Raw genomic sequence first — 16,109 nt, forward strand, 5'->3', positions numbered from 1 at the left:
GGGGGTCCCCTGTTTGTGGGACATCCCCCCTGGAGCAGGGTGTCCCCTCTTTGCTGCAGCCGCAGCCCTCAGGCGGAGCTCAGCCAATCAGAGCCCGCGGCGCTGATGACTCACCAGTTGCCAGGCAGACTCGCAGCTCCCCGCATTCCCCACCTGGACCCCACCTGCGCCCCCCCCCTTGGCCCCATCGCCCCCGCGAGGGGAATTTGGGGAGGTGGGAGTGGGGCAGCACCAAGGCCGGGCCCCCCCGCGCTGTCCTGGCGGGAGCGGCTGCAGTGGGGACCGAGTGCGGGCGGGAGCGGCCGAGAGCCCAGCGCTGCCCCAGCCCGACCTGCCCCAGCTCCATCCCTGCCCCTCGGCTGGGATGCTGTGGGTCTGGGGGGAAGAGGGAGCCGGCAGTGGGTGCTGGGCCTGGGGGCAGGAGGAGAAGGGAAGGAGAAGCAGGCTTGAGGAACAAAATGGTCAGACGATGCAGGTGGCAGGAGAAGGTGGGATTGTGCAGGAGGAGGAAGCAGGAGGAAGAGGAGTGTGAGGAAGAGGATAGACACAGGAGGAGGAGCAGAAAGAGGAAGCAGCAGAAGGTTCCACCCCTCCCTGTATCTGCAGCCTCCCCCCAGCCCCAGGAGCGTTGCTCCCCCCACATGCAGCAGGTGCCGGTGCCGGGGGGATCTACGATTTTCACGGAGTGAATCTTGGTGTTTCTGAGCTTTCTTGGGCTACATGTTGGTGCTTTTGTTTTATGTGGCAGATGAATCTTTATGTTTTGGAGGAGGTTTTTGCTGACTTGTGATGTTTGGGGAGATTTTGATCTGTGTCTTGAAGTTTGTGGGATTTTTGGGCTAAATCTTGGTGTTTTGGAGGTTCTTACAGACACAAGATTCCCAGTGACTTCCTGTGATGAACTTGGGCAAGGAGGAACCTCCAGTCCAAGGTGGTCTCCTCTTGTTTTTTTTTCCCCAAACCAGGATTTTTCATTCCCTGGGCGTATCTGGATGGAGGAGGAGGAAAAGCCCCAGAAATGCTACAGGAGGAGGAGCTGCAAACCCAGCCCAGGGAGCTGCGGGGAGGAAAGAGCCCCCTGAGCCAGGAAGGCGGGCGGAGATCCAGCCGGAGCTCGGAGCTGGTGGAGAAGCCTCATGGCGGGGAGAAGCCCCACAAGTGCTTGGAATGTGGGAAGGGTTTTAGCCGGAGCTCCACCCTGATCCAGCACCAGAGGATCCACACTGGGGAACGGCCCTATGAGTGTGGGGAGTGTGGGAAGAGGTTTCGGACCAGCTCCCATCTCCTCAGACATGAGCGCAGTCACACAGAGGAGAGGCCCTTCCTCTGCCCCAATTGCGGGAAGGCCTTCAAGCACAACTCCAACCTCACCGAGCACCGGCGCATCCACACTGGGGAGAGGCCCTACGAGTGTGGGAAGTGTGGGAAGGGTTTCAGACGCAGGTCTGGCCTGATCGAGCACTTGGTGATCCACACTGGGGAACGGCCCTATGAGTGCTTGGAATGTGGGAAGAGCTTTGGGTGCAGCTCACACCTGAGAACACACCAGCGCATCCACACAGGGGAGAGGCCCTACGAGTGTCCCCAGTGTGGGAAGAGGTTTCAGACCAGCTCCAGTGTCCTACTACATGAGCGGATTCACACAGAGGAGAGGCCCTTCCGCTGCCCCGACTGCGGGAAGGGCTTCAACCGCAACTTCAGCCTCACTGAGCACCGGCGCATCCACACTGGGGAGAGGCCCTACGAGTGTGGGAAGTGTGGGAAGAGCTTCTCCACAAGCTCAGCCCTGACCCAGCACCAACGGAGGCACCACTAAGAGAAGCTCTGTGAGTGCCCCGAGTGAGGGAAGAAGCTTGGAGTGAGGGAAGAGCTTGGAGTGAGGGAAGAGAGTGAGGGAAGAGCTTGGAGTGAGGGAAGAGAGTGAGGGAAGAGCTTGGTGCGCTGCTGCTGCTCCATCCCCCATGGGAGGATCCAGGCTGGATGATCCCCAGTGACCCCCGTTGGGCAGAGCCCTGCGGATCCTTGGTCCTGGTGATCCATGCTGGGTGTGGGGAAGGTGTTGGCTTCTTCTCCTTGTGCTGCTGTGATTTGGGTGGGTTCCCATGGATGGGGGATGGGAGGTAAGTGGGGGGTCCTGGCACACTGCAGGGGGCTCATGGCTTGGGGCGTCCCAGCGCTTTGGGGGGATCAGTGAAGGGGGGAAGCAGTGAATGGGGGATTCCCGTTAAATTGGGGGGGGACCCTGATGATAACAGTGGGCCCTGGGAGATAACGGGGGGTGAAAGGACTAAACCCTAATGGACTCCCCTGGTGCTGGTGAACCGCCCGTGCCCCAGCAGCGCTTGGTGTCCCCCCCAGTCCCAGCACTGTTCCTGGGGGTCCTGCAGCTCTGGGGGGGGTCAAAGGGGAGGGGTTGGAACCTCCGTCATGGATGGGGGCACAAAGGGGAGTCCGGGCTCAGTGCGCGGGGGGGGTCGGTGCATGAGGGGGGCCCGGTCCCTGTCCCGGTGCACGGGGGTGGCGCTGCCTGGGGGTCCCGGTGCTCGGGGGGTTCCCAGGGTTCGAGGGGGGTTCGGTCCCTATCCCGGTGCTTGGTGGGGGGGGGGCAGTGCCCGGGGGGCTCCCACTGCTCGGTAATTGGGGGGTGTCAGAATCCAGGACATCCCTCTGGCTGCCCTGGATGACTCAAGACCCTGGCAGGGGGCTTGGAGACCTTGGCATGGTGACAAGAACACCAGTGGATTTGGTTTTAGCCCCTGGAGAAAATTGCCAACTTTGTATAAGGAATTACAAGGCACAAGGGTTTGAGTAGCGTGGTAGGTGAATTAACACAAGGTGGAAAAGTAGAATTTTAACATTTTATAATACGGGTTCAAGGGAACAAGATGGAGGGATTTGGACGTCTCCTGACCTTCTTCTCCTTGTTCTTACCCTCCATGTCTTGCTGCGATGGTGACACTTTTCTATTGGTTGAAGGTAGAGACACACTGTCCAACATAAATGATAGATATTGGCACGTTGTTGTAAACACAGTACAGGTAGTTTTTAGTGTAGAAGGCAAACAGCGCCCTGAGGGCAGGGAGACTGCCACAGACCGACCTGCTAGACAGAGCTCAGCAGAGCGGACAAAGCGTGTTAGAGAAAAGGGAAAATAAACGGCCCTGAGAAGCAAAGCTCCGCATCTCGACTCCTTCTCTGTCCACGCGGGCTGGGAGAAAAGGACTTTTCGCAATCTCGGGGTCATCTCGACCACCAGAAAACCGAGAGGGGGTCTCCACTCGTCCCAGTGTATGGTGGGGGGGGGGGGGGGGGTCAGTGCTCGAGGGGGGGTGGGGGCACTGAAGGGGGTGCGGGTGTGGTTTTTAGGGGGTCCTGGCACCCCCCGGGGCAGGGTCAGTGCTCAGCAGCGGGGGCTGCCTGGGGACCCCCCGGCCCCCAAATCACAGCCGGGTCTCCTGCAAGGCACTGAGGGGAGGTTCGTTCACCCCCCGCCCCCACCAGCGTCGCCACACGCCTTCCCAAAGTGTCCCCAAGTGCTCCCAAAGTGCCCTCAGAATGTCCCCAAGTCTCTGCCGAGGTGACACCGGCTTGATGATGGCCCAGTGGTGATGTTGCTCTGTGCACAGCAGCCTCGGGAGGTCCTCCATGGCTCTTTGGCACAGCTCGGCCGCTGCACAGCCACCATGGCCAGGAGAGGGACAGAAGAAGAGGGTGTTGATGTCCCCAAGTGTCCCCAGCAGGTGACACGTGGCCAGGCGGGCACTGGCCTCCCACAGCTGCTCAGCCTCGGCCACTGTGGCCACCAAGGCCGCATGGAAATCGGGGGACACCTCCATTGTCCCCTCCAGGGCAGCCTCGATGTCCCTGAGCCGGCGCTGCAGCTCCCAGAGGAACGCGGTGGCTTCATCACACACGGCCACCAAGTCCCCCAGCAGCCCCAGGTACAGCTCCAGCCGCTGTCCCCTCCTGATGGCCGCATCCGCAGCTGTCCCCTCCCGGTGGCCGCATCCCTGCAGGCGTCGCGGAGCTCGGTGGCCGCCTTGGCCAGCCGGGCCCAGCTGTCCATGAGCCTGTCCAGCACACGCCTGGCGCTGGCCAGGGCTCTCACACAGGCCCAGGTGGTCCCTGGGGTGTCCCCGAGGTTGGCCAGGGTCCCACCCAGGGAGGGGACAGGGCGGTGGCCCAGGGAGGGGACACGGTAGTGGCGCAGGGCGTACTGGAGGTGAAAGATCAAGGTCCCTGTGCAGCCTGGCCACGGTGGCCATCAGTTCTCTCAGGGTCGCCACCAGCTCGCCCAGTGTGGCCACCACGGCCACCATCGCCTCCTGCAGCTGGTGGGGGGGACAGCTGAGGAGGGGACAGGGGAGGTGTCAGGGGCCTAGTGGCCCCTGTGCCCTCCTGGGTTCCCGTTTGTCCCCTCCCTGGAGGGCTCTGCTGTCCCCTCTGTCCCTTTTGTCACCCCCTCGTCCCCCACTGTCCCCCCCTGTTCCCTCCTGCCACCCTCGGTCCCCTCCAGCCCTCTGCCCCCCCATGTCTCCCCTGTCCCCTCCTGCCACCCCTCTTTCCCGTCTGCCATCCCCATGTCCTCCCAGTCCCCTCCCACCCCCCCCGCCGGGACTGTCGCACCTCGTGGGGCTCCATGGCCGCTGGGGACACTCCGGGGAGGGGACACGGCCGGGGACAGTTGGGGACACGCGGGAACGCGGCACGGCCGGAGAGAGGAAACAAGAAGAGGTGATGTCATCGCCCCGGCCCCACCCCACCTTTGGCCGCTTTTGGGGAGTCCTGAGGAGATTTTGGGGAGGTCCTAGGTGAGCTTTGGGGGGTCCCAGGTGAGGTTTGGCGGGTCCCAGTTGAGAATTCCCAAGAATTTGGGGTTTCCCACCTGCCCAGGTGAGGTCTGGGGATCCCAGGAGAGTTTTGAGATCTCAGGTGAAAGTTTGGGGGGTTCCAGGTGAGGTTTGGGGGTCCTAAGTGAGGTTTGCGGGGTCCTGAGGAGATTTTTGAGGGGTGCAGGTGAGCTTTAGGGGGTCCCAGGTGAGAATTCCCAAAGATTTGGGGGTTGCCAGGTGAAAACAGCTCGGGGGGGCCGAGGAGGGAGGGGCTGGGGAGGTTTCGGGATGTGTCCCCTGGGTGGGGGAGGGGCGGTGAGGGAGGGTCCGGGGGAATTTGGGGGCTTGGGAGCGGCAGGATGAACACCCAGACACTGACCACGCCCCCTTCCAGGCCCCGCCCTGTGCTTTAGCCCCTCCCCTTGTTCTGGACACACCCATCAAGCGCCCCGCCCCCTCAGACCCCGCCCCTCCCAGTTCCCAGCTCCGGGTTCTGGCCCCGCCCCCTCCTGAAGCCCCACCCCAAAAGAGCCTTGGCTCTTCCCCGGTTAGATTTTTATCAATGGAAACCAAAAATCGCCACAAATCAACTTAAAAATTCAAACCCAGGGGAGTGGGGGAGCAGGACCACACCTGTGATGTCATGGGGGAGGGGCCAGGTGGGATTCTGGGGGGTTCCAGGTGGGCTTTGGGGGGCTCCAAATGAGTTTGGGGGGGTCCCAGGTGTTCCTGGGTGGGTCCAAGTGGGTTTTGGGGGAGTCCTGGTGGGTTTTGGGGGTCCCAGGTGGTTTTTAGGGGGGTCCAAGTGAGTTTGGGGAGTCCAGGTGGCTTTAGGGGGGGATCCAGGTGAGTTTTGGGGGGGTCCAAGTGAGTTCTGGGCGTCCCAGTGAGTTTGGGGGGCAAGTCCAGCTGTCCCTGGGTGGGTCCAGGTGATCCTGGGAGGGTCCAAGTGGATTTTTGTGGGACCCTGGTGGGTTTTGTGTGGGTCCAGGTGAGTTTTGAATGGGTCCAGGTGGTTTTTGGTTGGGCCCAGATGGTTTTTGGGGGGATCCAGGTGTCCTTGAGGGAGGTTCAGGTGTCCCAGGGGTGATCCAGGTGTTCCTGGGGGCTCCCACTGTGTTCAGGAGGCATCCAGGTGTTCCTGGAGGGGTCTCAGGCATCTCAGGGGCAGTTCCAGGTGTTCCTCCATGGGTCCAGGTGTTTTTTGGGGGGATCCCGGTGTCCTAGGGGGATCCAGGTGTCATTGGGGAGGTTCCAAGTTGGTTTTGAGGAGGTCCAGGTGTCCTGGGGAGATCCAGGTGTGTCTGGCGGGGTGCCGGTGCCCAGGTGTGCAGGAACCCCAACATCTGGGCAGGCTGGGACTCAGGAATGAGAGATTCAGGTGTGAGAGATCCAGGTGTAGGGGTGTCCTAGCTTAGGGCAAATTTGGGAGAAAACCTCTGGAAGGAGCCCCCAGAAAACAAACCCCTATGGCCCCTCCCCACCCACCTGGTTCAGAAATAATTTTCTCTGAGAGAAGTGGAAAAGAACCTGTTTATTTAATAAACAAAACACTCCCCAGCACCAAAAAGTGAACAACACCAGATGACAGAAAAACTTTTTCACCACTCTGAAGAGATGACAAATCCAGAAAGTCTCTCCTGGGACTGGTCGCCCGGGTCTGGGCGCTGGGGATTGCTCTGGGCACTGGGGTGGCTGCTGCAGATCACAGAGCGCAGGCTCTCGGTGTTCCCTGGTGTTTCCCAGGTCCCAGTCCAGAACAGGTTGGAGTGATATTCAGGAAAGGGAAAGGAAAAAAAAACAGCCCAGGGAAAAATTGGACTGCCTAGTTAAACTAACTAACAGGCAAAAGCAAAGGCAAAAGCAGGAGCAAGAGCAAGCAAGCAAAGCAAACAAGCAAACAAAGCCAGCAAAAGCAAGCCAAGCCAGCCAGCACTAGCCTCTTCTATCCAACAGACCATGGGGGAAGGTGAGCCGGCTGATAACAAGGCAAAACAAACCTTCACTTTCAGAGTCAGTTCTGAAAGCACAGAACATATCAAATATAAACAGAACCCACGATTGGGAATACAAGCGCCACGTCACCCTGGGACACCTGGGTTTACTGACAGTCAAAGGGTCAGCGGCAGGGTTCTCATCACACCCTGTCGTGGTTTGACATGGGAAAATAATTTTCTCGGAAGGAAGAGGTCAATCCAGTCAGGGGTCAGGTTTGGATACTGACACTTGGGGTGACCAATTGAAGGTGGACACGCCTCTGAGAACACAGAGGGGTTAAAAGTGGAATTCCCAGGAGAACTCGCTCTCTTTGGTTCCAGTCAGCGGAGAGTGCAAACCTCCCCCGCCCAGCGGCGAGCTGGGTGGGGGAGAGGAGCCATGTAGCCTGGGGAGGTAGGCCAGGGGGCAGCCGAGCTGGGCCAGCTCCTGTGGACGGAAGGGTGGAGAACGTCTGAGATGTTCCCCCACCCCCCAACCTAGAGGGAAAGAGATAGAGAGCCTGCAGGCACCTGGAGTTTGCTGGCAGAGGAGAAGGAGAAGGTGGGGGGAAGATGCCCAGTGTGGGAGACGTCCGGGGAGTCCGGGAATTTTAACCCTTTCCTGGGAAATGAAGGCTTTGTGAAATATTACTCCTCCTCAATTTGAAGGAAAGAGAGACAGCCTGGGACCTCAGATGTTAGGAAAAGAAGGTTGGGGGGAGATGATGGAGTGGCTTTTGGCTAGACTCTTCTTGTTAACCATAGACTGAACCAATCCTTCCTCCAAGAGGGACTGCATTTTAGGGGGATGCAATGGTGAGCCAAGAGACCTTCTTCAGCAACTACCAGTTCAGGAACGAACAGAGAAAAGCGGAGGAGGGTGTGAGGATGCCCTCCGTCTTCAGAGAAGAAGAGAAGGCGATCTCTGTTCTTGGACCCTCGGCCCCAGGGGAAAATGGGGGGAACTGTAGTCCCAAAATGAGACACTGGACTGACTGTTGTTCCTGTTGGTCCTTGGCAAAGCATCCTTAAAGGGGCCCTATAAGCAGTCTCTGTCCATGGCTGGTGGTGAGAGCACTGTGACATGCAGAGGAGAGTGTCACACTGGCCGGTGTGTCTGGGCAGTGCCATGTGTCACATGGAAACACAAGAGGTGGCAATTGTGTTTCCTGGGGGTCTATGGTGCAAGGGAGACTCCTCTCTCCCTTGATGGACTCAGTATTGATTATGTGGAAGGGTGAAGACTTGATTAAGGGTCCAAATGTGTCTTGCTGTGGTTTGTTGGGTGAAAGGTTTTCATTTTGAATTTTGTGTGTGTTTTTTTCCTTTCGTTTTTCTTTTATAGTAGTAGTAGTAGTAGTGTAATAAAGTTTTTCCCTTGTTATTAAGTTTGGCCTGCTTTGCTCTGTTCTTGATCGCATTTCACAGCATTCAATTGATAGGTTGCATTTGCCCAGTCAAAACCCTCGCACACAGTAGATGGAGATAAAGTCCCTGTGGTACATACGAAAGGTATTTTAGGAAAAACTGTTTGGATTAATCCCACCTCAGGCAAAGACAAACACTTCCGTGGGATTGTTTTTGCTCAGGGACCTTGTTACACTTGGTGAGCAATGCAGAAAGATGGGGACACCCATGGTGTACCACCGGGAAACCTGGTCTTAAGTGAGAACTGGGTGTAAGATTTCATTGTGATGAAGATGGAAATAGAATAAGGGGTGGATAATGTCCTGGCTTGTAAGATAAGCATGTATTCCATTTGCCATCTGTTGGGTGTTGGGCAGTTTTCTTATCTCTTCCAAGAACAATGTCTCCCTCCAGGGAGTTATCTTCTGTTAATAGACTATTGAATGACTCACTGCATGACTGGTAAAGTTACATTATCCCATTGTGAGATGCTCCACGCAGAGGGAGGAACCCAGGATCCTTACCTGCATAAAATCAGCATTTTTGGAGACACCAGGGCAGCCCCTTCGCTGGATTCCCAGAAGTGCAGCTTCTTCCCCGCTGGATCCCCAGAAAAAAACAGGCCCATCTACTCCATCACCAGACCTTCAGAGAAAACTACACCCTTCTAGAGATCACCGCTTCAGCAGCAATTCATCTGCCACTCCAGGAGGAACAGCCACCATTTAAGTAGACTATTACCAACACCCTGACTCCCCAGGGTGTCAGGTTTCAGATGTAGGATGCTCCAGGACGGTTTGGGTGGATTCAGACGAGAGAGCTCTGTTGGTTGCTCTTAGAATATCATGTTTATTAGGGATGGTGAAAGGTCCTGCCTCGAGCTGCCAGAAGCAGCACGTGGCAGGGCCTGAGGTGATGGGGGAGGGGAGAGACAAAGGGAAGAGCAGGGACTCCAAGAGGGGGAAATACCAAGAGAGGGGAAGTTCCAAGAGAGGGGGAGATCCAAGAGGAGGGAGGAAGTTCCAAGAGAGCATCTGGCCCCTCGGAGACCCCTCATCAGGGGGGGCTTCAAGGTGGGCTGAAACAGGACTTGGGCCAATGGGGTTACAGGCACTTGATGTTTCAGGGGAGGGTTACAGGTGTGGGGTGAACCATACATTCTGGGGGGTGAGATGGAACAGTCCATTTGACTTTTGGACCCCTCTGTAGGTGAGGGTATTGTCCAGCCAATAGGGGGCGTTATATTCGTCCTGGCTGTACTGTTGTGGTTCTTCTGCTAGACAATCATATTTATCTATCCTTCCCAACACTATCAGTAGTTTTGTTTGTACTAATTACTTTTTTTAAAAAAAATTTAGTTAGTTTTTTAGTCCCATTCCCATATCTTTGTCTGAGAGCTTTCTAATTTTGAAATTGTAGTAATTCAGAGAGAGGGAATTTACCTTTTCCATTTCACAAGAGGCACTTGCCTTCCTTCACAAACTCCTGTCTTTTCAAACTAAAACAGCGACCAGCACGATTTGGAGTTTTGAGTCTTCAATGCTCTGACACTCTGATCCCCATCACAATAAAAGCAATTTGGGATCTGTGTCCCCCGTCGCGTCTTCACGCAATTTGGAGACCATTCCCCGTCGCCATAAAGGCGATTTGGGAACTCATTGGAGTCTTCCAGGTCCCTTGTTCATGGCGCCAGATAAAGCAAGGGGCCTCGTATTAATTGGGAAGCTGGAAAGGGCAAACGTAGATCTGAACCAATGTGGTTAATCCCTTCATTGTTTATAAGATGGCAGTTTATATACACTTCAATGTAGTTTACAATTGAGAGCACACTCTCATTAGCAAGCAAACATTGTCTTTGTCTTAAGGTGGCTAAAGTTTCATACTGCAGACCTATACTAACTCACACACAGAAATCCCATTGCTCTGTGCTTACACCTCAAAATAATTCCTAACTGTGCCACAGACTAATTTCTACCTGTGCCACAGGCTTCAAAGGTGTCATCGAGACCATATCTGAGGCCTAGGCTGGGGTTGCTCAACCTCCACTCCAAATAGAAATCGTGTCCTCTCTCTCTCAGAAATTCTGCTACACCTGGGGGCTCCTTTGCCAGGGGACACCCTCCAGGAGCAGTTCTGTGTCAGGAACCAGAGCTGCATTGAAAAGCCAGGGAATCTCAGAAAAACGGAAAGCTGGACAAGACAAACGCAGGTCTCAACCAATGTGGTTAATCAAACGTTCTCTGTTTATTCAAGATAAGATGGTAGTTTATATAAGCTTCCACATAGTTTACAAAAACAAAGACACTCTGATTGGTAGGCTAACACTGTTTACCTTTTCCTTAAAACGGCCTACACCTTACACTATGAAACCTATACTAATTCACACCCAGACAGCCCAGTGGTCCCCATCACACCTTAAGACATTTTCTATCTGCGCCACAAGCTCTGAATTTCTAACTGCGTCAGAGGCTTGAAGGCCCACAAGGCCCAAATCTGAGGCCTAGACTGGAGTAGCTCAAATCTCATAACTCATGTCCTCTTTCTCTCAAAAATGCTGCAACAAGGGAACCACAAAATCCAACCAGGAAACTCCAAACCAAACAAGGGACCCCAAAATCCAACCAGGGAACCCAAAACCCAACGAGGGAACCCCAAACAAAAACCAGAGAACCCCCCAAAAAAAACAGGGTACCACAAATCCAAACAGGGAATCCCAAACCCAACCAGGGAACCGCAAAATCCAACCAAGGAACCCCAAACCCAACCAGGGAACACCAAAATCCAACCAGGGTACCACAAATCCAACCAGGAATTATCAAATCAAAGAGGGGAACTCCAAAACCTTAAGAGGGAACTCCAAAAACCATCAACGGAACTCCAAAATCCAACCAGGGAACCCAAAACAAAACCCGGGAACGCCAAATCCAAGAAGGGCCCCCCAAAATCCAAGCAGGGAACCCCAAACCCAACCAGGGAACCACAAATCCAAAGAGGGAACCCCAAAATCCAACCAGGGAACATCAAACCCAACCAGGAAACCCAAAAAAGCAACCAGGGAACACAAAACCCCACCACGAAACCCCAAAATCCAACCAGGGAACACAAAAACAACCAGGGAACCCCAAAAATCCAAGTAGGGAACCCCAAACCAAACCAGGGAACCCCAAAAACCAACCAGGGAACTCCAAAATCCAACCAGGGAACCCCAAACCAAACCAGGAAACCCCAAATCAAAGAGGGGAGACCCAATATCCAAACAGGGAACCCCAAAACCCAAGGTGGGAACCCCAAACCCCACCGGGGATCCCCAAAATCCAAACACGGAACCCCAAATGCAACCAGGGAAGCCCAAAATCCAACCAGGGAACCCAAAAATCCAACCAGGGAACCCCAAACCCAACCGGGGAATCCTAAAATCAATCCAGGAAACCCTAAACCCAACCAGGGAACACCAAATCCTAGAGGGGAACCCCAAAAACATCCAACGGAACCCCAAAATCCAACCACAGAACCCCAAAAACAAACCAAGGAACCCCAAAATCATACTAGGCAACCCCAAAACCCTACCAGGGAAACCCAAAATCCAACCAGGGAACCCCAAACCCAAAAAGGGAACCCCAAAATCCAACCAGGGAAGACAAAACCCAACCAGGAAACCGCAAAATAAAACCAGGGAACCCCAAACCCAACCAGGGAAACACAAAAACCAACCAGAGAACCCCAAATCCCACCAGGGAACTCCAAAACCCGACCACGGAACCCCAAATCAAACCAGGGAACCCCAAACCGCACCGGGAATCCCCAAAATCCAAGCAAACAACAGCAAATCCAGCAGGGAACCCCAAACCCAACTAGGAAATCCTGAATCCAAAAAGGAAAACCCAAAATCCAACCAGGGAACCCCAAACCCAACCAGGGAACCCCAAAATCCAACCAGGGAACCCCAAAATCCAACCAGGGAACCCAAAACCCAACTGGGGAATCCCAAAATCAAACTGGGGAACCCAAAACCCATCCAGGGAACCACAAAAACCAACCAGGGAACCCCCAAACCCACCGGAGATCCTCAAAATCCAACCACGGAACCCCACATCCAACCAGGAAAACCCAAACCCATCCAGGGTACCCCAAATCCATAAGGGGAATCCGAAAAAACAACCAGGGAACCCCAAATCCAAAAGCGGAACACCAAAAACCAACCACAGAACCCCAAAATCCAACCAGGGAACCCAAAACCAACAAGAGAACCCTAAAATCCAAAGAGGGATCCCCAAGAACCAAACACGGAACCCCAAAATTTAACCAGGGAACCTCAAAATCCAGCCAAAGAAACCCAAACCCAACCAGGGAACCCCAAAAACCAACCACAGAACCCCAAACCAAACCAGGGAATGGAAAAAAGCAACTAGGGAATCCAAAACCCAAACACAGAACCACAAAATCCAAACAGGGAACCCCAAAAACCAACCACAGAACCCCAAAATCCAACCAGGGAACCACAAAACCAAAACAGGGAAACCCAAACCGAACTGGGGAAGCCCAAAAACTAACCAGAGAACCCCAAACCCAACCAGGGAACACCAAAACCCAGCCACGGAACCCCAATTCCAACCACGGAACACCAAACCCTACCAGGGAACCCAAAATGTAAAAGGGGAACCCCAAAATCTAAACAGGGAACACCAAACCCAATCAGGGAACCCAAAAATCATACCAGGGAACCCCAAAATCCAACCAGGGAAACCCAAAACCCACCAGGGAACCCCAAAATCCAACCAGGGAACCCAAAAATTCAAGCAAGGAACCCCAATCCAAACCAGGGAACTCCAAAAACTACCAGGGAACTCGAAACCCAACAAGGGAACCCCAAAATCCAACCAAGGAACCCAAAATCCAACCAGTGAACCCCAAAATCCAAGCAAGGAACCGCAATCCAAACCAGGGAACTCCAAAAACCAACCAGGAAACCCCAAACCCAAACAAGGAACCACAAATCCAAGAGGGAAACCCCTAAATCGAAACACGGAACCCCAAAAACCAACCAGGGAACCCAAAATCAAACCAGGGAAACCCAAAATCAAACCAGGGAAACCCAAAACCAACCAGGGAAACCCAAGATCAAACCAGGGAACCCCAGACCCAAACCGGGAACCCCAAAATCCAACCAGGGAACACAAAACCCAGCCAGACAATCCCAAAATCCAACTAGGGAACACTAAAACCCAACCAGGGAACCCCAAAATCTAACCAGTGAACCCCAAAATCCAACCAGGGAACCCCAAATCCAACGAGGGAACCCCAAAATCCAACCAGGGAACCATAAAACCCAACAAGGGAACTTCAAAATCCAAACAGGGAATCCAAAACTCAACCAGGAAACCCCAAAAACCAACCAGGGAACCCCAAACCCAACCAGAGAGCCCCCCCAAAAAAAACAGGGAACACCAAATCCAACCAGGGTACCCAAATATCTAACCAGTGAACCCCAAAAACCAACCAGGGAACCACAAATCCAACTAGGGAATATCAAAATCACACCAGGGAACCCCAAAATCCAACTGGGGAACCCCAAAAACAATCTCAGGGAACCCAAAATCCAACCAGGGAACCCCAAAAACCAGCCAGGGAACCCCAAACCCAACCAGGGAACCGCAAACCCCAACAGGGAACCCCAAATCCAAACCAGGAAACTCCAAAACCCGACCACAGAACCCTAAAATCCACCCAGGGAACCCCAAATCTAATCAGGGAATCCCAAAATTCAACCAGGGAACCAAAATCCCAGCCAGGGAACCCCAAAATCCAACCAGGGAACCCAAACCCAACCAGGGAACCGCAAAATCCAACCAGGGAACCCCAAAATCCAACCAGGGAACCCCAAACCAAACCAGGGAACACCAAATCCAACCAGGCAACCCAAAAATCTAACCAGTGAACCCCAAAAACAACCCAGGGAACCACAAATCTAACCAGGAGATCTTGAATTCCAACCAGGGAACCCCAAAATCCAACCAGGGAATCATAAAACCCAACTAGGGAACTTCAAAATCCAAACAGGGAATCCAAAACTCAACCAGGGAACCCCAAAAACCAACCAGGGAACCCCAAGTCCCACTAGGAATCCCCAAAATCAAACAACGGAACCACTAATCCAACCAGGGAACCCCAAACCCAACCAGAGAGCCCCCCAAAAAAACCAGGGAACACCAAATCCAACCAGGGTACACAAATATCTAACCAGTGAACCCCAAAAACCAACCAGGGAACCACAAATCCAACCAGGGAATCTCAAAATCACACCAGGGAACCCCAAAATCCAAACGGGAAACCCCAAACCCAACCAGGGAACCCTAAATACAACCAGGGAACCCAAAAAACACTCCCAGGGAACCCCAAACCAAACCGGGGAACCCCAAATCCAACCAGGGAACCTAAACATCAAAACAGTGAACCCCAAAATCCAACCAGGGAACCCCAAATCCAACCAGGGAATCTCGAAATCCAACCACAGACCCCAAAATCCAACCAGGGAACCCCAAATACAACCAGGGAACTCCAAAACCAACCAGGGAACTCCAAACACCACCAAGGATCCCCAAAATCCAACCACCGAACCCCTACTCCAACCAGAGAACCCGAAAACCCAAACAGGGAACCCCAAATCAAGAGTGGAACCCCAAAATCCAAACAGGGAACCCCAAAAACCAACCACGGAACCCCAATCCAACCAGGGAATAGCAAGCCCAAAAAAGGAGCCCCAAATCCAAGAGGGAAACCCCAAAAACCAACCAGGGAACCCTGAAAAGCAACCACAGAACCCCAAAATCTAACCTGGGAACCCCAGACCCAACCGGGGAACTGCAAAATCAAACCAGTGAACCCCAAAACTCAACAAGGGAACCCCAAACCGAAACAGGGAACCCCAAATTCAATCAGGGAACCCAAAAATCTAACCAGGGAACCCCAAAAACCAATAAGCAAACCCCAAATCCAAGCAGGGGGTTCTCGAAATCCAACCAGGGAACCCCAAAATCCAACTGGGAAACCCCAAACCCAACAGGGGAACCCCAAAATGCAACCAGGGATCCCCAAAAACCAACCAGGGAACCCCAAATCCAGCCAGGAAACCCCAAAATCTAACCAGAGAACCCCAAACACAACCAGGGAACCCCAAAAACCAACCAGGGAACACCAAACCCCACTGGGGATCCCCAAAATCCAACCACGGAACCCATAATCCAACCAGGGAACCCCAAACCCCACCAGAGAACCCCAAAATCCAACCCGGGAACCCGAAACCCTACCAAGGATCCCCAAACTCCAACCACCGAACCCCTACTCCAACCAGGGAACCCGAAACCCAGCCAGGGAACCCCAAAATCCAGCCAGGGAACCCCAAACCCAACCAGGAACCCCAAATCCAAGAGTGGAACCCGAAAATCCAACCAGGGAACCCCAAAAACCAACCACGGAACCCCAAAATCCAACCAGGGAACCCCAAACTTAACCAAGGAACCCCAAATCCAAGAGGGGAACTCCAAAAACCAACCAGGGAACCCCACAAACCAACCACAGAACCCCAAAATCCAACCTAAGAACTCCAAACCCAGCCAGGGAACCCCAAATCAAAACAGGGAACCCCAAAATTTAACCAGGGAACCCCAAAATCCAGCCAAGGAAACCCAAACATAACCAGGGAACCCCAAAACCCGACCACAGAACCCCAAAATCCAACCAGGAAACCCCAAATCCAAGAGGGGAACCCCAAACCCAACCAGGGAACACCAAAACCCGGCCACGGAACACCGCTTCCAACCAGGGAGCCCCAAACCCAATCAGAGAACCATAAATCTAAGAGGGGAACCCCAAAATCCAACCAGGGAACCCAAAACCC

General features: G+C 54.0%; 1 protein-coding gene across 1 annotated transcript; it reads left to right on the plus strand.

The window, feature by feature from the left end:
- The first annotated feature begins 493 nt into the window (after positions 1-493).
- LOC140680790 (uncharacterized) lies at positions 494-4,521 on the plus strand. The gene is made up of 2 exons (XM_072919480.1): positions 494-1,826; positions 3,849-4,521. The coding sequence occupies exon 1, from the start codon at positions 1,019-1,021 to the stop codon at positions 1,814-1,816; it is 798 nt and encodes a 265-aa protein (XP_072775581.1). The 5' UTR covers positions 494-1,018; the 3' UTR covers positions 1,817-1,826; positions 3,849-4,521.
- The last annotated feature ends 11,588 nt before the right edge of the window (positions 4,522-16,109 follow it).

The sequence above is a fragment of the Taeniopygia guttata genome, chromosome 28 (assembly GCF_048771995.1).
Source record: "Taeniopygia guttata chromosome 28, bTaeGut7.mat, whole genome shotgun sequence".
Taxonomy (NCBI): Eukaryota; Metazoa; Chordata; class Aves; order Passeriformes; family Estrildidae; genus Taeniopygia; species Taeniopygia guttata.

Excerpts from the sequence above, each read along its gene's own strand:
- LOC140680790 (XM_072919480.1), top strand. The coding sequence starts at position 1,019 with ATGCTACAGGAGGAGGAGCTGCAAACCCAGCCCAGGGAGCTGCGGGGA.